Here is a 25,366-nt window from a genome sequence, read left to right as displayed (position 1 = left end):
AAAAAACAACTTGTAGAAATGCTTGTGCATTATTAATTTTTTAAAAATCGTACTGAAATGTAAGGGAAACTTTCACTGGATCACAAACAGCAGAAAAGATGCAGCTTGACATATTCCTGCATATTTTATAGTAAGAACTGTATACTAATGTGGTATATGCCTATACAGAAATGCTTTGTGCATATATATATAAAGTCATAATAAAGCATTAAAATAGGTTATTATCTAAAAATTCTCACCTAACGTTCTACACACAATTTGAGTTTCAGATGTCAGTTCAGCACAGTTTTTTGCTTCTGCCTGAAGAGGCCGTTGAAATTTGGAAAGTGACTCAACAGGAAGAAAAACGCATCTTACGACATGATTTGCAGTAGGAAGTAGCAACAGTCTTTAACAGAATTGTTGCCTGTATTTTTTGGAGAGATATCTTAATTTCAGGTAAAGTGGTGGTAGGATTTTCAAGGTAATAGAACAGGTGATAAGAAGTGATAGGATAATCAAATATGTATTAGAGAAAATTAATAAGAATTTATCTCAAAATACAGTGCTGAGCTTGGGATAAAGCTGCTGTAATTAAATAAAGTGTCGGGATATTTTGATGGGTAGTCAGGCATTTGTAGACCCAGACTTGGTACATACAAATGGACATAGACTCAAGTTGTCAGATATTCCCAGAGGACTGGGATTTTCCCTCCAGCCCAAATGCCTGAAGCACTTGTGTGTGTCCAAAATTTTGGTGGCTGGGATTTTCAGAGGTGCTCAAAGCAAAAATTAAGTTGTAATCATTCACTTAATATTGGAATAATGGAAAGCAGTCCAATTGTGACAGTAGTTCTTTGCTTGGCTATTAAATTGGTTACGTGACATTTTTCAGCAATATGTTTTGCTAGAAATTGGAACCAATATGTAAAATAGCACAGAAAATATTCCATCAGGGAGCAGTCTACCCAGCAGTTTCTTGAGAGAGAGATTTGAGCAATCTAATATTATAGCCCCCCTATTAATTAACACTAGATTTACTATCTAAAAGGAGGTGTTTAAAATTCTGCAAGATGAGACATGGTTATCCTCATAAAGTCTCTTTCTCATAATCTTCATCTTCCAAAGGCATTAGCAGACCTTACATTTGCAAAGTGGAAATTATTAAGGATAATTAAGATGAAAGATTTATTTGATAGAGGAATTCTCATGATGTTTGGAAATGCGCAGTTTAAATTTAATCTCAGTTCACACTCTTGCTTTTTAGAATTAAATACCCTGTAATAAAGGGTAACTATAAACAGCCAAACCATGCTTCTAAATTGCACAAAAACTACTCATACCCCATATATATATATATGTAAAATCTCAATATATTGTGCTTTTGCTCACTGTTAAATGGATGTGCAACAGGACTGAAAGAAATGAGAATTGCAGCATCATAAGATATTATTACAAACAGCTGAATGGGAGATGCAAATGCATACCACCCCACCGAGGAAGGAAAAAAAAAAAGGGGGGGGGGGAAGGTTGCAAATGGCATTTAAAAGCCAAAATTCAGCTAAAATATAAAACACATGAAACAGATGTGAACAGAGATGTTAAACTAAAGATATTCTGTGTGAGCATGGATTCTTGTTCATAGGCAAAGCATCTCAGCTGAAACCCTGGGCTGTTGAAGTTAACAGGAATTTTGTCAATACTCCTAATGGCTCAGAAATGTCATTAAAGCATTAATTTGTGAATAGTCCTAATGGCACAGACAAGCAGGCTAAAGTTTATGTACCTTGGTCATGGTGTAGTAGAACCTAAAAATTGTATTATTGGAGTGAAATTACTGATGTGTTCAGGACTAAAGAGCCCTAAATGATCTTTAGGTGGAGGCGCAGATCTGCCAGGAAGGCACAATCTTTGGTAGCTTTACATGGCCCTTTTCCATTGAATATGATGGTTTCCTTTGCATATTCACCCTCAGTCCCCAGCCTTTACTCTTCATATTCACTTCTTTGATCAGTCATACACTAAGTTTTTTAAATATTCAGCTTTTTTAAATTATCAACCACTTACATACCTGCTTAGTATGTCACTTTACCTGGAAAGTAATAAGATGATGAAAGGAGGAAAGTGACTTTTGTGTAGAAATATGGCTTCGGGTGCGAGTGAAATAAAAAAATAGTCCTACTTTAGTATGTCTTATCATCTCTGAAATTATGTAGGAATTTTTCAGTCAACAAATTAATTTTCGGCTGGAAAATCGCAGTTATGAATGGGTTTTGGTCTGCCTTTCACTCATCATATCCTACCACTACAGCAAAACCTGGAGCTCGTAATGATATTGTAGAAACCGCTGATCAAAGGTTGTTTACATGGACTGTGTTCACTGATTTGCCAAAGTTGTCTGACACAGATGCACTTTAATGACTATTCTCTGCAAAACTGATTTTTCAAAAAGATTCTTTAATCTGATTACTCTATAATCCTTGCTTATATTCTGAAGAGTGGGAGATTACTTGTATGCTTCTTTGGAAGTCTATTTTGCATGATTATAATCCAAAATGCCCCGTGAAAGAAAGGCGGAGATAAAAACAAATTTTAAAAACCCTGTGTCAGTAAGGAAATAGCCATTACAGCTCTAACATTTTTTAACCATCAAAGAAAAATCTGTTAAAAAATCTTAACTTAGGAATTTTAATTCACCAATAGACATAGGTATCCTGAAAATAAGAATAATAAATATTTTTATAGATTTGTAGTTGTTTAGATTATCCCTATGTGCAAGTGTTTATCGTTTGGATTACTTGTATCGTTCTGGCACCCATGCAACACATTTCCAGAAAATGTGACTAACAAATTGAGTCCTGCCCAACAGCTTGCCCTCTCTGAGTTGCCTTATGTGATCAGCAAGTATTTGTGCAACTAAAAAAAAACAGGGCAGCTGCTATCTGAAATTTATTTCATGGCATTTAGTCTGACATAAATCATAAGTCAGATACAAACATACTACTTTTTGTTTAAACAACTCATAAAATCTTCCTTTTTCTCCTCAAGACGGAGAATTCTTTTAAAAATGATATTATGCAGAATCAAAATTTATCTCAGAGAGAACAGTAATTCTTGCCATTCAAATGGGAACTACTACATAATCATAAAGAAGACATTTTTAGGATAAGAAGTACTTGGAGTCATTTTTAGAAGTTTTACATTTCTGATTTCTGCACAGTAGGACTCACAACAACTAAGGCTTCTAACTTAAAAAGGAAGGAATCTGCAAAACATGCCCGCTTAACATGATTCATGCAGGTTTTTTATCACGATACAGGACAGATTGCAGAAGGCAGTGGTGCAAGGCTCTGAGGCGATCCCGAATTTGTCCCTGGTGGCTTCTCCTATGTCGAGACCATTAACACAGCCCACTTATCATGTCCTTAAATGCAAAATATAAATGTCTGACTATTATGGTCATAAGCATCTTTTATATAAACTAAGCCTATGAAAAAAGAAAGGCTTCCTACAACGAATAGAGATATGTACGAGTTCTGTCCCTCTATTGTTATAGTGAGTTTGCAGTTGAAGTTTTTTTACTGTTGCTGCTGAGAGAGCAGAGATCAACAGCAGATCGTGCAATTCTACACAAAGAACTAAAAATCAAATTTTGATAGTGCAGGTAGTCCTGGTTCATCTCATCTCTTCCACAGGGAAATCTTTCAAAATATTTTCAAATGCACTTTTATTTTGGTGCATTCAACTGCATCTATTCTAGCATTTTCATTGTAAGAAAAATTAATTTGTACTAATTTGGATCTTTTCTTTGTTATACTTAGTTACCAGGCTTGTCAGGCCCTAACAAAAGGGTAAAGTTGGATGAAACTGAAGAAAATGGCATTTATTTTCAATTTCAAATGGAGCAGTGTGACAAAGTACCTGAAGAAACCCAGAGACCAGCACCCGCGGAGGGAACTACGGGTCTGGACAGCATTTTCTGCGATGCTGTGAAGGCCGGCCTGGATCTGCCTCTGTACATAGTAAGTTTTGGGAAGGTGTTCCCAAATCAGGTACCTTTCTGGCATACTGCAAAGGCCAGACATATTCAACAGCTCTGGCTTTAGCTCCAAATGTTAAGTACAACAGATTACCCAGGTTATTGTTCGTGCTATTGCCTTTCAGGATGATGAAGGAACAGTGATGTGCTATGTTTCTCCTTGTGGACAAGCTCTGCTGCTGGGGCCCCTCACCAGTAACCTCCTATCCACTGACTTGTTTGTACGTGCATTTAAAAGGTACCTTTCTTTTTTTTTAGTTTGCATATATGGTTTAGGTTTCATATATGTTTATCATCGTGTTTTAGGAATTTGTTCCCTTGGTTTAAAAAGGATGCATTCTGTTATTGACAATTCCACATTCAGTAGATGGTAGAGACCAGTATGGAGACCAGTATGGAGAAATTTTAAAATAACCTCAGAATCAAACAGTATAGCATTTCAGAAAAAAAAAAAAAAAAGCCACTTTCATTTCTAATAACTTGTCCTGTAAGTGTTGTTGTATGTTCTTGTAGCATACACATCAAAAGGAATTACATTTGAAAGCCCAAAAAAAGATGTTCAGGGGCTCAGGCTTTTAACTCTGTAGTAATTGTATTTATTAATGTTGAAAATGATAAAATACTATATTTCGCATTTGTATTTTCACAGGGAAAAGATCACACTAATATTACTAGTTATGAAGTAAGGGTATGTTTTGTGTAATTATCTAGATTGGCTTTCGAAATTCTCTTGTCAGTCTCCATATGGAACTACGGTGGATTTCAGTGGGAGACCAGCTTACATATTTATCTGCAGCGAGCAGCAGTAGCCCTGATCATTTTTTATTGTCATACAGCATGTATCTTGTTTCAGTCCAAGCATTTTTGTCATTTCCCTGCCTCTGGATCACAACGTGCCAGTAGGACAGCTGCAGATCACCACCTAGTGGTGCCAAGTGTTCCCTTGAACTAATGGGAGACGTATTTTAACTTTGCTCTTATCTCTTGGATTCACATTATTTCTAAGAACTTCAGTCACCATAAAGTGTGAAATTCAGTCCCAGATTAAGTCAGTCAGAACTATCCAAGACTTCTGAATGCTGAGCAATTAAGTGTAATATTAAATATTCCTTAAATGACATGATCATCATCTCCTTTTCTGCACAGAGAGGTAGGTACTTGGCAATTTATCTTTTAGGTTATGAATTTATGGGCTTGAGTATGAATATACATATTGCAGAAAGTCTTTGCCAACATGTTTCTTTTTCCATCCTATCCTAAAGACAATTTTTAAATGAAATTTCTTATTGTATTTAGCCTTCTGGGTAAAACAGATATGCCTAGAAACCTGGTTTTTAATATGAAGATATAGCTATTTGGCTCCTTATTTTACAGTTTCTTTCTTCCAAATCTCCTGAGAGAATTAAACTGATGCACTTGAAGTGATAGCCCATCTCTTTAAATACGATGATGCCATTTTCAAAGGCATCTTGGCGTGCAGATGACAATGGACCTTTTAATACCCTTTCAAGCAGATTCAACAAGCCCTAAAGATTTTGTGCTTCAGGCTCACAGTATCTTTTATATATTTCCTTGAATAGGTAGTGAGATGTGGAAATGGTAAAAGCAGAAGAGTTAGGCTATTTGTGTAAGGTGATTTTTATCCTACCTTTATGTACGAAAAGTAGCAGGATTTGTATTAAAGTGTCTTATAATAATTTCTACAGACACCAAGCCAATGGAAAAGAAATCTTTAATAAGATAAGCAAAATACAAATATACAAAGGGCATTCTAGACCAGATTGTCCTCTTTCACCAGAGAAAATACAAAGATTTTGTTCAGTAAAATTCATTCAGATTTAGTGGGACTAGAAGCAGAATCTAGTCCACTATATTATTTCTTATTTTTAGTCCAACTCATAGGACAACAACTGTGTGCCTCTTTGAAGTAGTTATATTAAATTTAGTTATTCTGGCGTTACTGATTTACCAGAGAGTAAATCGTTTTTCATTTGCTTTTTTATTTTACTTTATTTAACTTTCTTGATGTGTAAAGCTCACCTGAGAACACCTATCTGGATAGACTTTGTTTGGGTTTCAGTACCAAAAAGGGATTAAATTGCCATACTCCAATTACACAGTCAGTACTGTTAAGGAAGGACAATAGAAGAAAATCTTTGTGCATTATTTATTATGCCATTGTACTGATTTATTATACTGTTGCACTGACATTTTGGTTTTTAGATTTCCTGACTTAATATTTTACTCAATAAACACACTTAAGATTTTAAATAATAGAAATTTAAAATGAGAAAATAAAAAGCACAATAAAAAATTCCTGTTTGTAGTATTTGATTACGCCAATTGCCATGAAATTGCCATGCACAGGACAATTTAGTACTTTGGCACTCCAGTACTTTGAACAGGGACACTCTGGCCTTGCACCCAGGCTGCAGGCAGTTCCTGATCCTGGATTCACACAAATAATATTGTGGTGGTTACACATGGTTCCTAGCAATCAGACAGAAAAGGTGTTTTCCTCATCAGTCGTTCATAATAAGCATCTATGAAAATTTATTGGCCAAGATCATAATTTTTCCTTCTTATGAATGTGTTTCTGTAGTTGGCAAAACAAGTAGCTTTGGAGTCTACTGGTGTTTGGAGAATTAATAATGTGTTCAACACCTGATGCCCACTCTTACTATAGGAACACTTCACGAAAGTTAACATTACAATTCTTCACGCTGTCCTTGGGATACAGTTTTATGATGCTATGAACATGCATGCTGAAATAAACAGCACCACTGCTTTCAAGCCACAGAAGTGCACGTGAACTTTTAACGAAGAATGTTGTTCTGGTCATCCGTGCAGGTTCCAGAGCAAGACCTGATCTAGCACCAGCACAGCAGGACTGACAAGTCCTCTAATGAAAAAACTGCGGAAAGGATTTCTGGAAACATCATCAGAGAGACATGGCACGATAAGTTTGGGTGCTGTGAGCAGAAAGTACTTACGCAAGAAGAGATATAGAAGAAATGAGATAAGAAAGCAGATAAACAGGTACAGAGACTGGTGCTGGACAACCGAGCTGTTTCTAGACTAAAAGCAGCAGAAGGACTGCAGATATGAACCTTAGCAGAGTTGTGTGGCACCATGTTTTGGCTTTCACTAGGAGCACTGAAGAACAGGAACTTGGGAAGGGGTTTCACAACCTGAGGTAGGCGGGCTCAAGACTGAGCGTGGCTGGGCAAAGGACAGGCAGACAGAAGAGTGACTCAGCCGAGTGCTGACCCTGGCCGTGCTTCCACGCAGGAGGTAGAGGGCAGCTGATTGCGTCGCCCTCTCCCCTGCTGCTCCCGGCACCTCCCAGTTCTGGCAAATGGTGCTGGTTTTGGACTCACACTTCCCTGATTGCCCCAGCACACTCAGCAGAAAAGCCGAAGGGCCAACCCAGGAGTCTCCTGGGCTCTGGAAGAGCCAAGCTGTGTTCATTTCCTATTGATCCTCCTTTCCCCTGAGCTCTGCTCCCTCACTGCGTATTGTGCTCATACGCACAGCTCCTTCTCTTTCCTCGAGGCCTGTCTCCCCAGCAGCTCTGTGCTCGTTTTACAGCGCCAGTTTTACAGTCGCTGTCCCCGCGTCGCCCTCGCCACTCGCTGCTCCCCCCCGCCGCCATTTCCCGCTGCGCCGCGCGCGCTCCCGCCCGCACGGCCGTGTCGCGCGGGGGCGGGCCCAGGCTGCGAGCCGCCAATCGCCGCCGCCCGCCCCGGCGCCTTCGCCAATCGCAAGCCGAGAGCAGGTTGCTCGAGCGACGGCTCCGCCAGCCAATGGGAGGTGCCCGCTCGGCACACGGCCTCCTTCGTGCTTTCTTCCTGCTCGCAGAGTGACAGGTGTGTCGGCGCTGCCCATTGGCTCGCCCCCCGGAGACAGGCAGCGCTTCTAACCAATCACCACCAGAGCGACGGCACGCCCTGTATCGAAAGCCTTATTGCGCCACAGGCAGGAGGGCGGGTCTCCGTGGCAGGCGCCGCAGCGCAAGCGGCTCCCCGCAGGGGCCGCGCGGCGATTGGCCGGGCGCGCCAGGATGTGCGCGCCGAGGGGCGGGGCTTAAATGGGGCCGCGGCGGGGGGAGAGGCGGGGAGCGGCGGCTGGCGGGGCCTGCGGCGGCGCCGGTGAGCGGGCGGGGACGTGTGTGTATGTATGTATGTGTATATGTATGTATATATATGTATGTATGTGTGTGCGTGTGTGTGTGTGTGCACGGACACGCGCGGCGGGGTCTCCAGAAAGCGCCTGCACAGCGTTCCCTGCCCGTCGTTGGCAGGTGCAGCCTCCATGGCCGCTGTGGCGCCCGCAGTGGAGCCCGGGGCTGTCTCAGCACGTCCCGCAGGCGGGTTTTAAGCGGGGTGTCTGGGCCGGTGGAAGCGCGGCTGCTGGGCAGGGTGTCCGCGAGCGCTCGGGAGCGGCGCTGCAGCGCGGGGCGGCCCCGGGGCCGGCCGGGCTCCGAGGGCTCCCGGCTTGCGGGCCTCGGCGCGGAGGAGGCCGAGCTGGTGGGTGCAGGTGCTGTCTTGGGCCCCTCCGAATAGACAGAGCGGATGTATCTGAAATAACCCAGCTGTTGTGTTTAAAACATATATATTTGGTAGAAGGACTTGCTGAGCCTGGATTTACACCAGCGTGAAACCAATGAGAGGAGAGCTGTCTGGGAGGGCTGCTGTTGCTTTCTGTTTTTGTGGAAGCAGCATGTTGTCAGGCCTCACGGGAGGCCCTGTATGTAATGGAAGTGATGACAGGAAGGATTCTGTGCATTTATCCTCCTTCCATAAAAAGAGGAAGAGAGGAGGGTTGTGCCCTCGAGGAAGGTGATACTTTCACTAATGGGGGCTCCACAAAGTGCTTTGGGGTACCCTGGCGCTAGACACCACAGATGCCAGACACCAGTGTAAAAGAGAAGGACTGAACTGATGAGAAAATCCTTTTACTGGTGCTGGGCCCATGCTTTGCCTGGGCAGAACTGCTCTATGGTGAGAGGTGAGAGAAGCCATGTGCAGATTTAAATGTGCTGGTATCCAACTTTTTATTTCCAGTGACTCTTTAACTAACGTAGCATGGTAAACCGTGGGATAAACACACTAGAAAGTATGAACAGGTGCAGAGCAAGTTTCTTGTCCTCAAAATATTCTCTTTTCTCTAATTCTCTCACGCCCTTATCTGTAGCGCAGATAGGAGGGTGCATGATTTAGAAGAAACAAACTCTATAAAGCCTTGAACAGCTCTTGAAAACAGTGCTCCGAGGTGATACCTCATATCCTAACAAGTGAGTGAACCTGGGGATGCCTTACTAATATATTCATAACAATGTTGCATGTTGCTTATTGGCAGGAAACAGCTGGATAAATGGTAGCAATGTAGGAGAACCTGCAGGAGTTATTCTGCTGTTTAACTAGGACTAAATTGTTGCTTTATGTGAGGCAGGAAACCGCTTTGTAATGACTCGTAAACAGGCTCCCAGAAAACAAGACGTTTGCTGGGACGCGGAGCTGCTTCCTGGAAGGAGCTATTGGTGCCCGGGCTGCGCTCGGCGCCACTTATCCAGCTTCCCTGTCACTTCCCTGTTTATCTGCAAGAAGTTGGACTGTGTCCTTCTCTATCCTCCTCCTATGTGTTATGTTTCTGGCTCTGGAATAGTGTATTAATTAATCTTAAAAAGAAAGGAAAAAAACACACTGAACTGTAAAGTGTTCAGTCCAGTTTGCTACTAGCGTGTCCAAGGCCGTGGCTGTTCCTAGCAGCTTTCTCTCCCGTCAAGGCCGTGTTGCTCTGTCACTCCCTGCGCGTCAGTTCCTCCTCCCTCCAGCTTCGCTGAAGTTCCCTCAGGAATGTTCCCTGCTGCCCTGGCCCAGCACCCTGCTGGTTGAGTCTGGCTGGATTCTGTGGGAGAGGGAAGGCCCTGCTGGCTCTGGTGTATCCTCCCTTGGCTCTGCTCTGCGAACGGGATACGGGGACTGGCCACCCTCCCTGCTGTCACAACAGCCCTGCTTGTCTTTCCGTGTGCACTGGCTCACAACGAGGTGACTTTCTGGCCGCTGAAGAAGAGCTGTGTGTGGAGGATTCATGTATCAGATGGCATGATGTTGGGTAGAGCTTGAATGTTTGTGTGAGTGATTTTGAGGTGGGCAAATTAGTTTTCATTGCTCCTCTGAGTTTGGTGTTTGCTTTTTATTCCTGGCTATTATATGGTCTAGACATACTTATAAATGTTTCTTGTGAGGATATAACATTGCTAGACTTTCTTTGCCTAAGTGATCTAGCTTAACTTTTTTTTCTCATAAGAAGATAGGCATTTATTGTCCTTTTTAAAGGAACTTTGATTATAATGTTGTAATTTCTCTATAAATGAATCCATGTAATGTGTGAATAGATATTGATTTGCTGTAGAACAATTCTGAGTATTGACTGTGCTGTAATACAGCCTGGACTCTTCCCTCTCTCCCCTTCTTGCATCCTTTGAATTATACTACCCAGTGTTGTACAAATTCAGTAAACTGAATTGTCCCCAAATGTATTTAGTACAGTCAAAGAGAGGAAGAAGAGGAACAGGTTAGAAATCAGGAGAGTTGGGATAAGTAGTAGGAAAACAGGCTGTGCTGGAGCAAGAGGTGCTGTAGCCGGGAGTAGTTCTGGCACACGCAGTAGCAAGAAGCCGTGTGTGTTCTGTTTTATTTTAAGTGCCAGGCTGCTGGAGGTAACACCCTGAGGATTCCCAAGAGGAGAACATTGTTATCGAGGGCACAAACAGTAGATGATGGGGTGAAATACCAGACATTGCTTAAATCTTTGTTATTGAGTCGGTGATCATGTTAAGCCCTAGCGCTCATAATGAAACCATTAAATGAGCTACAGAGAAACTTCTGTGCTCAGTGGCTTTGTCTATTCCTGGCCAAGTTTCAATGCAGATGAAAACAAAATGACACATGCATGATGCAAACTCAGTGAGAGGATCCTGGCTTTCACTGGAAGGAGAGGGAGCTCCCAAACTCATGCTCTGCACAGGTATGTGGCAAGGGACAGCACTTCACACACTACAGAGAGAGCTCTTGTAGTGCTGTCCAGTGCTGGGCTTTGCTCTTGGAGTGAAAACTTTTATTATTTTTGTATATAAAGAGGCTTTGACTGTACTGAGCCGACAGATGATCTTTTTTTTTTTTTTTTTCCTGTTGGCAACACAAAATGCAGAACACGAGACTTCTTTTAAAGTTTCATTTTAGCTGAAAGGAAGCAGCAATTCTAATGCACAAATTATTTCATGGACAGCTATAAGAATGTTCTGAAGTGTGATAAATAACAGCTTTGCCACTCTTATTGTCAATAATCATAATATCGATCATCAATCTTAGCCTTAGAAGGTGATATCCTGTAGTTATAGGAACGTAAACTGTCTGCAGAATTAGATTTGATCCCAATTTGTATATTGAGTCCTGTTTATGTGCATCCACTAAACCCTAATTCTGTGTGTTTTTAGGATATAAGCTGGAGGCACCTGAGGAAACTCTGAAGACACTGAAAAATCACAGTCCTTTATTTGGAATACACGGAATGAACCCTTTCTGGAGCATGTCTGCAAGCTCTGTACGCAAGGTAGCTATTTACTAACGAGGTTAATCTGCATTGAGTGGTGCTGTAAGTTAAGTGTAGAGTGATTACACTATATACGTCTACCTAATGCAGGAAATGTATAAGGTCTCTTTTCAGAGTATCAGTTCTGGAAAAGACTATCACATCTGTCTTTGAGCACTAGCGCAAATTACATACCTTTGATGAAACTTGTGACACGGGTTCTGTCACTTGTGCAGCATCAAATTCTTGAGAGCACTATACAATAAATCATGCCATGTTGTTACAACTTAGTGCTGCAATAGTACAGCTTAATCACAAGTAATTAACCTGAAAGTTTGCTTGGGAAACTTATGGGTTTACTATCGGGTCTATATGTAGTACAGTGTTCTCTAGCAAATGGCCAATTGAGTGGAAAAGGCCTTTTTTAGTGTAAAACAGTAAGAAATGCAGTATTCATGGGAACTCTTCTGTGTAAAGTTCTCTGGGTATCATCTCTGCTTCACTACCCTATTTGTGCAGAGACTCTCTGAATTCTAGAAGGCAGAGGTGTTTGCCAGTGGGAATGGTTTGTCGGGATACATGGTGTGCTGGAAATAGACTTGACTTCTAAGCTGGAGCTATATATTATCTGGTGCTAGTTTATAAATAAATGCAAACCTCCTTAAGCACTGGTCCTAATCTGCAGATTTCCTCTCCAGTAGTCACAGAGGACTATGTGCAGACTCCAGAGGTTAATTGCTTTTGCAGTTGTAGACTAAGCTTAATGGAATATAAGTGTGTTTAAAAACACAAACAGAAAAAGAACAACAGAATCCAAGACCAACTACACTGGCCAAACATGTAATTAGTAAGACAGTATTTAGACCTGTGTTTAAAATGTGCTCATATGTTTAATACTTAGAAAATCCTACCTGTTATCTTTGTGACTGTCTTTTGATCTAACAGAGACCTGAAGCTGAAGAGAAAACGCTGGCTGGAGAACTAAGAACAAGTCCTCCTCGAGCCTCTACAAAGAAACAGTTGCCTTCTGTTCCAAAAAATGCTGTGCCAATAACCAAGCCTGCGTCCCCTGCCCCTTCGTCCCAGTCAACAAATGGAACACATGCTTCATATGGACCTTTTTATTTGGAGTATTCTCTCCTCGCAGAATTGTAGGTTTTCGCTTTTTTTTTTTTTAAACCTCTGGACTTGTGCTTTAAGCAAAATAACAATTCTTGCGTGTGTTATCTCTGCCATAGTCCCTGAAGAAGGCAGTGAAACTCTGCAAAATTTTTTGTTTGGAGCAGCCTCAATCTCTTGAGGTAGCTGAGGAGAGGAAAATGGGATGAGATTTTAAGGGGTGTGTTTAGATTTGATTTTCTGAAATATTTCTTGAGCTTTATTTTGGAGTTATGCCTCCTGACCAGTTATCTTGATTTTTGTTGTTGTTGTTGGTTTTTTGTTTTTTGTTTTGTTTAGAAATATCCAGTTTTGCAAACAAGTATTAAAATAGAAGCAAGCAGATGTCTGGTAGGAAAGCAGTTATGACTATAGGGTCCTGTCGAATGTCACCAGCATGTGGGAGCTTCTTTCAGTGGTTACACAAAACACTTGATCAGCACCTGTTGTGGCCTATAAAATGAATATTAGGGAGACTATCTGCTTTCCTGACTTTCAAATGATGGTTAACATGAACTTTATGAGTAGTTAGCACATTAAAAGAGCTTTCTTTGGATCAAATAAATAGATCTGTTAGCAATTTGTAGACTGCTGTGGGAGCAGGTTAATCTCTTTGTCTGCAAAACTTCCTAGTTATATAACTCGTGTTTTGTGCTGCAAAGCTGAGGAGACTTCCTTCATAATAGATGGATGGAATTTTGAACTATGCAGAGCCTTTTGGAATGCAATTCCCTGGAGTCCTGATGAAATATAAAGTCTTGCATTTAACCATTAAGTTGAAAGTGAGAGTTCTAGCTTAGAAAAATGAATTCTTGTTTAGAAAACTGACACAAACTTCTTATTTGAATTAAGTTTTAAATTGATTAGGAACTTTGTGTACTTCTTAATTTGAAAAATAGTAAGAACACACTTTATCCCTCTGATACTCTCTGATATCAACTGGAGCTTCCAGAAAGTTACGGGTTAAGGGAAAGGGGGGAAAAGGTGGGGAAAATGGGCTATAATGCACTGGTTGTTAGTGACTGGAGATCATGATTTGATATTCCAGTGCTATTTTCTGCTATTCTGTTCTGCCATTTACCATTTATGATTCCTGTTTAACTCACCTCACAATCTTATTACAGCTGATGAAGTCTTGGTCAAATCTCAGACATAATGGGAAGCGGTGATAACTCTGTCATATTTGCAGTTAAATTTAAGTTAGAATAACTTAATGTTTTTTTCTCCTTTACTTTAAGTTTGGGATTTTAGTAGAAAAATAAAAACCCAGCAGTGATGCCATGTGTTCAATAGATCTACTACATTTCTGGTTTACCCTTTTTTTAGGAAGCAATGTGTCTTATTTGTAGTCCTTTAAAGGGAAGGGTAGAAAAAGCAGGGAGAAAGACCAATTTTTCCCTAGTTCCCTGCCTCTCCTTTTGAGAGCGATCACCCTTGGGAATTGAGTGGAAGCTTGTGGAAGAAATCCACTGTTAAACTGCTGGCAGTAAGTCCTGGCTTTGCTCTCGTTAGCTTGCTGTCTTTTTAAGGTGGTTGTGGAGCTGTTCTAAATGCTGTTCCTAATTGCAGTACCCTGGTTGTAAAGCAGAAGTTGCCGGGTGTCTATGTGCAGCCGTCTTACCAATCAGCAATAAGTAAGTTTCAATTCAACTCGACAAATTAATAAACAAATAAGTAGATTCTTCCACTCAAGCAAGCTTTCTCATTTGCAGTGTGGTTTGGAGTAATCTTCATAAGGCATGGGCTCTACCAGGATGGTGTGTTTAAGTTTACTGTCTATATTCCTGATAATTATCCAGATGGAGACTGCCCGGTGAGTGGTGCCCTCAGTGTAGAGGGAATTTTGTGAAGTTAGATGCTTTAGGCTATCAAATCAACCAGTCCTTTACCCTAACACTTAAGCTGTTATTGCCTTGGCAAGAAAGTTGGGTTTGGATACCTCTTGCAGGAGGTTAAACTTGAGTAGCAATGTAGTAGAAAATAAAATACGAGAACCTGTTTAGCACTTACCACAGTACTGCAAAATTTATTGCTTGTGTCTCTTCTAAAATGCACTAAGAGAACTTCAGAAGTCTGGTGATGGGGAAAAAGAGAGGTGGATAGTAGAGAATTACGTTCCATTTGGGGTTTGTTTGTGGGAAAAGTATCCTAGCAAGTGTAGTCCTTTAAAAAATATTTCCTTCTGTCAGCCTGACTCTTTGGCGTCCAGCCCTCTTGGCCAAATCTCTTTAAAAGGAGAAGTGTGTGGGTAACTGCTGGAGCTGAGCTGACTGCTATGTCAGGAAGCTCTCTGTTAGGTTTTGTGTCAAGCTATTGTCTTTAAAAAGGTGTCCTCAGTGGATGGATACACCCGGCATTATTTTGCCAGGGCAGGGTTGCTACTAAGCTTCTGTTGGAGGAATGCATAAATGCCAAGGAAACAAACTATAAAGTGTATGAGGCACTTTGGTGTCACTGTGCAGGAGACTTAAAAATGTTTAGGATTAAAAATATGTATATTGATTCCCACTCAGGTAGGTAAAAGACTTTGAGTCACAGAGAGCTGAAGAAGTAGTTCTGGTTTTAGCTGATGTTATCTGATGTTATTGCCTGTGTTGGCTGCAGTGCTTGTGCAGTGAGCTGGATTAGTTCCTTGATGTGCTGATAAGCCTGTGAGAGAGGGCAAGACCCTGCCTGTAATGAGAGTGTCTTGGATTACAGTTTCACAGTCAGTATAAACAATTTCAAGTTGTTTTCTCTATGGACAGTACTAGCTAACTAGTGTTTGAAAACAACATCTGTCTTATCAAAGAAAAAAAGTGCTTGTAAAATTGAATTTCTCTTTTCTAATGCAGCGCTTGGTTTTTGATCTGCCTGTCTTCCATCCGCTAGTAGATCCTTTGTCTGGTGAACTGGATGTGAAAAGAGCGTTTGCAAAGTGGAGGTAAAATACTGGCTTATAATTTGAAAGAAAGTTTTTTTTTTTTTCCTTTTTGCTATGTTTTTTTTAATCTTTCTTTTTTCACTGTGATTTGTTCTTTTTAGGCGAAATCATAATCACATATGGCAAGTGCTAATGTACGCTCGCAGAGTCTTCTACAAGATTGATACAACTTGTCCCCTCAATCCTGAGGCTGCAGTGCTGTAAGTATCTTCCACCTATATAGTCATGCTGTGCTGAGAAACTTTTGCTTAGAAGTAGAGAGAGGTCTGCAACCGTTCTGTATCGGTTTGTGGTCTACACAATTAGAGATGATTGGATTAGAATATGAAATGGAGGCTTAGCCAAGTCTGTGCCTCCACAGCAAACTTAGTTTTTGCAATCATTTAGCATCATTTACTTCTATTTTGTAGGTATGAAAAAGATATTCAGCTGTTCAAAAGTAAAGTGGTGGACAGTGTCAGACTATGCAGCAGTCACTTATTTGATCAGCCTAAAATAGAGGATCCCTATGCAATTGTGTAAGTACCGTGGACAAACTCACCATGCCCTAAAATTTTGAAAGCAAACTTAATATAGCAGTTGATTTGAAGTGTAAGAGATGGGCAATAGATTAACTTCAACAAATAGATAACTTTATAGGGATACTGTGAGCTTTGTTCCTGTTTAGTGCTAAGTGAACTTAGATGTAACCAGATGCTTCTGTTCACTGGTTTATTTTTTTTTTTGGCTTGATTTTTTTTTTCTCCATTAAGCGTATCAAAACTTTAAGAAAAGCACTCACCCCAAGTGGCGATATCCATAAGACACATTCTGCTTTCAGACATTCCTGATTTCAGGCTTGTAGCTTGATTGACTGCACTGGCTGATATCTTTAGAGCTTCCTTTTGCAGGGGGGATAGAATAATAAACTTCAAAATGAATGAGCGAATAGTGTTGCTTTTAGCATCACCAGCATGAATTTCCAGTTCTGAATGCAAATAAAAATGAGAACTTAAATACATCTAGTTGAAAAGATGCCTGGAAGCATGAATTGCAGTTCATGGCTGTATGCTGTAACACTGAAAGCTGAGATTTGCATTTGGCTGGAAAAAACAATTGAAACAAGGAAAACTGCTCCTTTTCACTTTTTTTTTTTTTTTTTTTTTTTCTGTATACATATTGGTTTACAAAAATGCAAAATAAGACATGTCTCTAATTTTTCTGTAGTTTTTCTCCATGGAATCCAGCTATCCACGATGAAGCTAGAGAGAAGATGCTGAGTCAAAAGGTAAGTGCAAAGTCCAAATGTTCACTGTAAGAAGAGTTTAGTGTCTAATAAAAGAAGTCAAGTTCGCTGCCTCTTTGGGATGATCATGTACTCAACAGACCTTATCCCACTTCTCTTTTGGGCTAGCAAATGTGCACAAACGGGTCTTGTAACTGAGCAGTTACGTCAGTGTTCTAACTCGACTGTTAAGCAAAAGATTATTTGGGTAACTAGAAAAATTAGCTAGACAGAGTATGATTGCTGGCCCACTTGGTAGACTTAGAGAATGCAGGGAAGAAGGATAAATGCTCTTGCAGGACAGTGTCAGCTGAACAGGGAGTGCTTGTAGCACAAAGTGCATCCTATAACCCTTAGTGTGCTAGCAAGAACAGTGTTGCTTCATATAGCTCCCAGCTGATACCATGGGTATCTATAGAGACAAGGTGCAGTGACATGCTGAAATAACCTTAGCATAGATGAAGGAGTCCTAAGCAGTGCTGATAACTTATCTAAATGGCTCTTGAGCAGAGACACACGTGTGGTAGAACCTTTCTTTGTCTCCTTAGGAAATAGGCCCAAAGCCTTCATTCTGGAGAAGTTAAGGCTTTCTAAAGGTTCTGCCAGGTTCTACTGTTTCCCCGGAGTGTTTTTGTGCTTTCAAACTGATTCCCTGTACATGACCAGAGTTGACAGGCAGCAGTCCCGAGTCTGCACCAAGCGACATGACAAGTAATTCATGTCCCCCTGTAGTGCCTCCAGTTCTGAAATGGTGGTTGGTGTCTTTGCAGGACTGGCAAGAAAATATGTTCCGAATACTTTGAATGCTTTAGTCCCTGGCTGAAGGGAGCAATGGGCTCTCTCCATTAGTGTTGTGGGGGGTTTTGTTTTGTTTTGTTTTTCTCCATCTGTCTCAGATCAGCCCTTCCTCGCTGCAAACCACTCATGTTCTTGCATGTCCTTGGACACGAGTGAGGTTGTGTGTTGGTCTTAATGCAATATGCTATATGTAAGCTCAGTGTAGCAATGTTCCCAGTTAGATCTTGAGGTGAGGTGGCCTTAGAACCCACAGCAAAATAATTTGATCTCTATTCCAACTTCTTAATCTTGAAAAATACACCTGACTCTCTATTTTTCACCATAACCCCTTCTTTGACAAGCTGTAGGTCAAAAATAAAGAAAAGGAAAGGCTTGGGATGCTTAAACTGGAAGCATGTGCTGTCGTCTGAGACAGGCAGCAAGCGTTACACCAGTAATGACTTTTTTCCCCCTTTCTCTCTGGAGATGCACTTTTTAATTAAGATCTCCAGGAACTATTGTATATTAGTTGCCCGAGTGGTTTGTTGGTTTGTTGATAGCAGGAATGGACAAAATTCCATGTCTTGGGAGACATGTTTCAAAACAATAGGATGGTTGAGAAAGTCCTTTTCCCTTCCTGTAAAAGGAAGTTGCCTACTCTTATTCCCTGTGTTTTCCAGTCTCTCTCCTGTCCAGCAGCTCTGGATTCTTGCTGGTTCTGCATGTGGTTCCTTTGCCCCAAGGAGCCCCGGGAGAGGCTGTGGAGTCTCAGGCCCTGCTGGGCACTGGGCTCGAGCAGCGGCGCTGGGGCAGGTGACAGGGAGCCCCTGCGGTGCCAGGCCCCTTTAGCCCCCCTTTATTTTATTTCTTTAACTGCAATAGTCGAGCTCACGTGTGGGCTGAGCTGTGTTGTGTCCCAGTGATTAATTCTAGCCATGATAAATGTTTAGAGCAGGAAGGGGCTGTCTACAGAAAGTTATAAGGAGAGCAAGTACCTGCCGCTTCTCACCGTGTCACGGAGTGTCCAGCAAGCCTAAAACGGACGGGCAGAGCGGTGAGAAGGTTTAGGGTGTCTCATAACTCTGCCTTTACCTTTCTTGTGCTAGAAGAAGCCGGAAGATCAGCACTGCAAAAGCAGCCACGTTTCTGGCCTGTCGTGGGTAAAGCCGGGTTCCGTTCAGCCGTTCAGCAAAGAGGAGAAGACGATGCCCACCTAGCTGCTCCGGCCGCGGTGCTCGGACACGTGCTGGGGGTGGAGGGAACGGAACGGAGGAGAAACGGCCAAGCAGCAGTTTCCTTCTTGACTATGGATTAGTAAAAACTGAACGGGAGCAGTGACTCCAGTAAACCTGCTCGATGGATTACTGCCTCTGAAAGTTTTACATATGCATTAGGTTTTAAAGGCTTGCCTGGAGTTTGGAAGTATCTCTGAACACTACAGTACTTCTACTTGGAAGCTGTCTAGGGTGGGTAATTCCTCAGGGCTCTGAACCGCCTGGAGGTTTTGGGTTGGTTTTTAAGCTTTTATTTTTCCCTCCAGGAGTAGCTTTTTTTTTTTTTTTTTTTTTTTTTTTTTAATCTTAAAATGCTGGCAGAAATATTAGCAGGAAATATGATGCCAGAGGTAAGCTGTGTTCATGTAAACTAATATAGCAGAGTTAAACACTATATTTAATGGTTTTAAATACTTTGGTTTCTATTGTAAATATATTAGGATTTGAAATTGTAAATACCTGGTTCAATGGCTCCATTTAGCACTTTCCAGAGGTAAAGCTGAGGTTGATACTCAGTGTATGATGTATTATTGATTTGTAAATGGATATTGTCACTAAAGCGCACATTAGTCTGACAAGGTGAGAGCAGTGTCAGCCTTGTTGGACTTTGATTACGTAAACACTAAAATCAGGACTTTTAATGGTGGTCTCGTGAGCTAATAAAATCTTAGAGGGTTTTAGATTCCCTAGGTGTCTATGCTGCAGGGTTTACTAGGATAGCTTGACTAATGTGTGTTAATAGTGACATCTTCAAAAATAAAAATCATGATCCATCTCTTGTCCCTCTGTCTGTCTGTATTTTAGAAACTTGCTAAAACTTGGACCTGGGGTGAGAGCAGAGAGCTCCCTTTGTGTTTGTAGGCATCCCGTTAAGTGCTTTGGAGAGACTTGGCTAAATACAGCTTTGGTCCAACCCCAGGAGGCTGAGAGGTCCTGTTCTGCACCTGGGAAATCACTGTTCTGAAGTGGCGCTCCTTGGCTCGTCTTTCCTCCTGTGCTAACGTTGTATCTCTCTGTTTAAAGGTGTTCTGGCATTTCCGCCTTGCTAACGTGGTTTTGTGAGAACAGGACATGGCTGGCAGGTACCTGTGGGCCTTGGACACACAGAGGGCTCGCACACGTGGAGAGGTGGTGAATCCCTGCGGATCTTGGCGGAAGGCAGCCGGTTGTCTCCGCCGCTGCAGTCTGTGGTGCTGGCGCTCCCTGTCCTCCCTCCCTCCTGCGCCAGCCTGTGCACGCGGAAGGCGGCGTTCAGCTGCGGGGTTCGTGTGCCCTCCCCGGTGCCTGGAAGCAGGTAACGAGCAGCGCCCTGTGCTCGTCCTGAGCCGGGGGTTGGCAGGAACCCCTCGCCAGGGTGAAACGGGGCATCAAACCCAGGGTGCAGCTTGTGCTGCTGGCCTCGCGGCCGGCCTGGTGGTGCGGGAGCGCGCGGGGCCGTGGGCCGACGCCGCGTGCTGAGGTGCTGCGTGCCGAGGCGCCCGCGCAGCCCCGCGGCTCTCCCGGCCTGCCCAGCACCATGGACCTTCCGGCAGCGGATCCCTCGGAGAGCACAGGCCGCCCGAGGGTGAGTGACGTCCCCGTGGGGCTGGGGGAGCCTGGGGCCGGCCCTCCCGCACCAGCGCAGCTCAGGGGCAGCCTGTGCTCGGGTGCTTCGCTGCGTGCCAGGGTGGCCTTGGCTGTGTGCTTTGGTACCTCCCGAGTGGGGGTAACCACCTGACAGCTTAATACTTGAAAAATGTTTTGTCTGTTGCTCATTTATCTCTCTCTTAGGTGTTGTTGTTATGCCATTGTTAAAATATATATATATATATATATATATATATATATATATATAAAAATCTCCTTCATAGCTTCTCCAGCTGTTGCTGTTGGTGTCCCAGTGCGATGATCACGCTCAGGGGGGCACTGTCTGTGCCCGTCAGTGCCCTCCTTCCCAGGGAGCAGCAGTTCCGTTCTTGGTGTCGGGTCCCCCTGGGTGCCAGCACAGGGCGAGGAGCAGCCCCGGGCCACGACAGGCACCCCGGGTGCCTCTGCGTGGGGCCTGCGCGTTCCAGAGCTCCAGCAGGTGCCGGGAGCTGGAGGGGAGCGGAGGTGTCGGGCTCTTCTCACAGGTCTGGGCTAGACAACAGAAATGGAGGGACCGAGCTGGAAGCTTTAACTTGCATTTAGTTTTGCAAGGAATATGGAAAGTGACTTGGGGGGGGGGGGTAGTTTCAAGGAAAATGTTTGGGAAAGCGTTTTGAGGGCTCCTTTACAAATCTCTAGTGCAGCTGGAGCCTAGGAAGTGTCACAGTAAAAGATTAGTAAAAACAATGATGAAGTAGAATCAGTAATATAGTAAAAAATAGTTTTATCGGTACATTTAGTGAATTTATTTCTCTTTGGGCTGTAATGGAGATGGTGTCCTCCTTCCCCACACATCCCCAATACTAGGTCCTTTTTTATTTTAAGAACCGTGAATTCTGTGTACTTTAAAAAAAATGTTTTTTTTCCCTTAAATACAGGGGAGGGAACAGTAACAAGGTCACCTGCCATCAGATTTGTGAACTAAAAGCAGCTGTCCCAGGAGGAAGGTAAGCAAATGAGTACTCCAGCCACCATGTTGAATTCCAACCCTTCTCTCCTGAAGTTACTGTCATCTTCCATATAGTACAGGTATATGGTTAAAGGTGAGATTAATTGAAGCCCAACTGCAATCCCTGTCACTACCTGAGGCATTAGTGCACTAAGTGACCTGAAAGACACTTGTGACTATCTTAGCAGTTCTGAATTCTTCACAGACTAGTTCAGAAAGAGAAATGTGAGTTATGCTAACACTTTAAACACTTCAGTCATGAAGCAAATAACCTGTGATCATTTGAGATATAAAGAAATATGAGTTAATATACTAAGCATTTTTAGAGACACTTCTACTGCGGTAGTTTTTTAGTATTTATTTCCCAGAGTGCCCTTCCCCTCATGGAGCTGTTCCCCTTCCCAACCCGCACACCCAACGCGTGCTGCACAGGGTGGTTGCACAAACCATAAACATAGGGCAGGCTCAGGAACGCTACTGCCACTGCCCCTGGGTGGCCACAGGGGCAGAATGTGCCTTTCCTCAGCCAGAGGAGCAGGACCTGGCTCTCGTCAGCCACAACAGTCCCATAGGACTTGATTAAGAAATGCTGGGAACTTCCTCGTTTAGCTCAACCATAAACTAGTATTTATGAAACATGTGTCTTGTCGGGGTGATTAAATACTTGATTTCAACACAAACATGGCCATAATGATTACAAAGAAACATCCCCATCTATTAATGTCCTTTGTCCTGTAGCTCTCAGCTGTTCCTCCGAGGAGCAGTTTGATACTCTCTTTTTGCACCAGCTCTTCAGCCGCAGTGTTTAAGAGCTACCAGCTATTGGCAGCTTTGCACAGAGCAAGGTTGGGTTCACACAGCAACGTAATTGTGAGTTTATAAATTCTTTATTGAAAAATACATGTGTAATGTTTTCATACAAAGTAAGGTAAATGGTACAGAGTAACAAGAATGGCCTGACAATTTCATAAATATCTTTACAGAAATATCCACAGAATTGGTCAACTTCAGCCTTTTTGTTATGCAAGTAAGAATGAAACATGCTTTTAATTTACCTTAATTGAAGAGAAGTGGAATTAAGTCCTAAATCTTCCCATTATTCTGAGGAGCAGGAATGACTGAAAGGGGGAAGCTTTTGACTTTTGCCTCCTTATAAAGCTTCTATAATCTTGTATACTACATGTGCCATTAATGACAACACTATCCTCAATTATGTCATTGAAAAGGAGCAAACTGGTATAATGCATCAGTTATTAAGAAAACATTAACTAAGAAGTTTGGTATTTTTGGAATTATTTTAATTGAAAGTAATTGGTAAGTCTAACATATGCAGCACTTCCTTATGCTGTTAGTAGGGGAGAGATCTCTCCCAGGCAGCCTGATTGAGCCCATTAAAAAAATACCCCCCTGCCCTTAAAAAAACAAAACAAACAAAAAATCCTGCCCCCCACCCCGCTACAAAAAAAAAAAAAAATTATACAGGTGTATAAAACTCCTGGAAAAAAAGCAACCATCCCCAGCTTCCTGCATTCATTACTGCATACACATTAAGTTTGAAGTGAATTCTTAATGCCATGTGCTGAACACAGGAGCTATGGGATATCAATTTGAAAATAAATACAAAAGTCAAATTGCTTCAATAAAGAAAAACATCTGAAGTCTCAGAGCCTGAAAAAAAAATATTCACATTTAGAAAGTGCCATTGCAAATATACAGCAAATCTAACCTGCCTTAAAAATGATGCTTCACAGCCCTATCAAAAGTGCCACCTTTTGAACGTGAGTTCACTTTAAAACATTGCACAGCTAAAAACAATGCTTAAACAAATTACCTACTTTTATACAACAAGGTGCCCAAATATTAAAGCAAAACAACCCGATGGTCTACAGGGGCACACAGCATGCTGAATTTGGGAAGAAACCATTTAAATATCTTCCTTCAGGGCTAAAAAATCCTTCCCAGCTCCCCTTTTCGATGAGAAGTCCAGGCAGAACACCTGGATTTAAAATACTACTTGTAAATCACTATTTTCATAGAGGTCTTTAACGTAAAAATCAAGATACTCCTGAATATGAGTATCCTGCTGCAGTGCTCTCAGATTTGATGCATGTATTAGCTTTTTAGGCCAAAGCACTGACAAAACCAGTGTAAGCAACTGCTCATAGCGCGTTCATGTAGATACCTGTTGCCCGGTAGGAAGCTCTGTACAGGGCGGGTTCTCCCAGCGATGGAAATAAACGGGTACCAGCAGCTTTGTCCAGCCCCAGCCTCATCATGAGCCCCAGGCGTTGCTCAACCACAGGGCTGGGGCCGAGCCGTAGGGCCGGGAGGGGCTCCCGCTGTCCCGCTCCCAGCGGGAAGCTGCTTTCCTGCCTCTTCCTGAGGCGTCCGGGACCCTGGTGGCGCAGGAGGTGGCACCGGGGCAGAGCTGCAGCGCCCCGGGCTCAGTGAGAGCCCCTGTCGTTGGCTACGTCCTGCAGCCGCCGCAGCAGGGCCGTGTGGTTTTCCTGGCAGATCCGCTTGGCGGGCGCCTCGGTACCGTCCTCCAGCAGGATGCCTCGCTTCTTGGTCGGAGTCTCTCCTGTTCTGATCATGCTGTTAATTTCCTTTAGCCTCTGGAGAAGAGAAAATGGCAAGCAATTAGGAAGTGGTTCATGGTGTGCATTCCAAAATGTCAACAGCCAACAGCCGTAGTCTTAGCTGCCTTGAAGCTTTTCACCCTGCTTCAAACGCTCCGTTTCTAAAGGTCTGTTCTAGACAAGGTGCTTCTGGTGGCAGAATCCTGCTCGCCACTGCCCCGACCCAGCCCTTGCTGGAGCTTAGAGCCCTGCTCCAGCCTCTCCTTTCGGAGCCCTGTCATGAGCACACGCAGCTGAAGTGCCCTCTGCCCACACTGCAGTCCTGGTGTCCCACTAACAGCACCACAGATTCACCTCCTCCCCTCAACAAAGAGGCTGCTTGGGGACAACTTCTGCTTTGCTGCTTGTGACTACACATCACAGGAGCCACCCTGTTTCCTACTCGCTTGGTAAGTCCTTTCATTTTAAGAGCACTTGTTTCCAGAAAACTGTTTTCTCAAGGGCAACCTGAACAACCTTCCCTCCCAAAAATGTAAAGGTAAATTTAAGGATTTACTAAAGGAAAAAAAAAAAAAAAAAAAAAACACCACAACGCAGTCTTACCTTCGATGGGCTGCTGCTGAAATAATAGAATATTTTCTCCCGCGGAGAGAGCGCAGACTCGTTCTTGTGTGGTGAGATGTACACGGGGTGGTGCTGGGAGAGCTGCACTCTGCGCGGGGAGCCGACTCGCACGAAGGGGTAGGGAGAGAGCGGGGGAGAATCGCCCTGCGCAGGAGAACAGCCCAGTCAACAGCTGGTACCTCGTCACAGGTGCTACAAGAACCTTCCTGATCCAACTCAGCTATCTCAAAAAAGGCTCAGTTTTTTTTTTTTTTGACTAACATCAGGCTTCTCTGTATTTATTACAAATGCAGTATTTCTCCTGCTTTGGGGCAATACTAGTGTGCTGTCTTTTTAACCTTATCTGAGGCCTGGGGGTGATAGAGAATCATGGAATCATTAACACTGGAAGGGACCTCTAGAGATCATCTAGTCCGAACCCCCTGCACACACAGGGTCACCTAGAGCACGTGGCACAGGACTGCGTCCAACTGGGTTTGGAAGATCTCCAGAGAAGGAGACTCCACAACCTCATTGCTCAGTGTTGCATATAACAGGCAGGAGAAGAAAGCAAATGGTATCAGAAAGCGCTTAGCGTT

The 25,366-nt window shown here is 42.8% G+C and overlaps 2 protein-coding genes across 3 annotated transcripts; one reads left to right on the top strand and one right to left on the bottom strand.

The window, feature by feature from the left end:
- Positions 1 to 11,499: 11,499 nt before the first annotated feature.
- AKTIP (AKT interacting protein) lies at positions 11,500 to 19,780 on the top strand. 2 transcript variants are annotated; one of them, XM_088530857.1, is made up of 9 exons: positions 11,500 to 11,635; positions 12,560 to 12,765; positions 14,342 to 14,406; positions 14,485 to 14,585; positions 15,607 to 15,695; positions 15,797 to 15,895; positions 16,106 to 16,213; positions 16,902 to 16,962; positions 18,846 to 19,780. In XM_088530857.1, exons 1-9 carry the CDS (start codon positions 11,594 to 11,596, stop codon positions 18,951 to 18,953), a joined length of 879 nt encoding a protein of 292 aa, XP_088386983.1. In that variant the 5' UTR covers positions 11,500 to 11,593; the 3' UTR covers positions 18,954 to 19,780. The 2 variants fall into 2 exon arrangements, with proteins under 2 accessions (XP_088386983.1, XP_088386982.1); XM_088530856.1 differs by having other exon boundaries at positions 18,843 to 19,780.
- A 4,218-nt stretch (positions 19,781 to 23,998) lies between these two features.
- LOC148593465 (retinoblastoma-like protein 2) lies at positions 23,999 to 24,944 on the bottom strand (the record flags this gene model as incomplete). The annotated part of the gene is made up of 2 exons (XM_088530811.1): positions 23,999 to 24,200; positions 24,768 to 24,944. Coding segments are annotated over 2 exons (348 nt in total), but the record flags the coding sequence as incomplete, so codon positions are not given.
- Positions 24,945 to 25,366: the final 422 nt, after the last annotated feature.

Source organism: Tinamus guttatus, unplaced genomic scaffold, assembly GCF_059628265.1.
Source record: "Tinamus guttatus ecotype Peru unplaced genomic scaffold, ASM5962826v1 Tinamus_guttatus_pri_ptg000389l, whole genome shotgun sequence".
NCBI classification, from domain to species: domain Eukaryota; kingdom Metazoa; phylum Chordata; class Aves; order Tinamiformes; family Tinamidae; genus Tinamus; species Tinamus guttatus.
The sequence above is the reverse complement of the archived record's forward strand: the minus strand, read 5'-3'. Positions and strand labels throughout refer to the sequence as shown.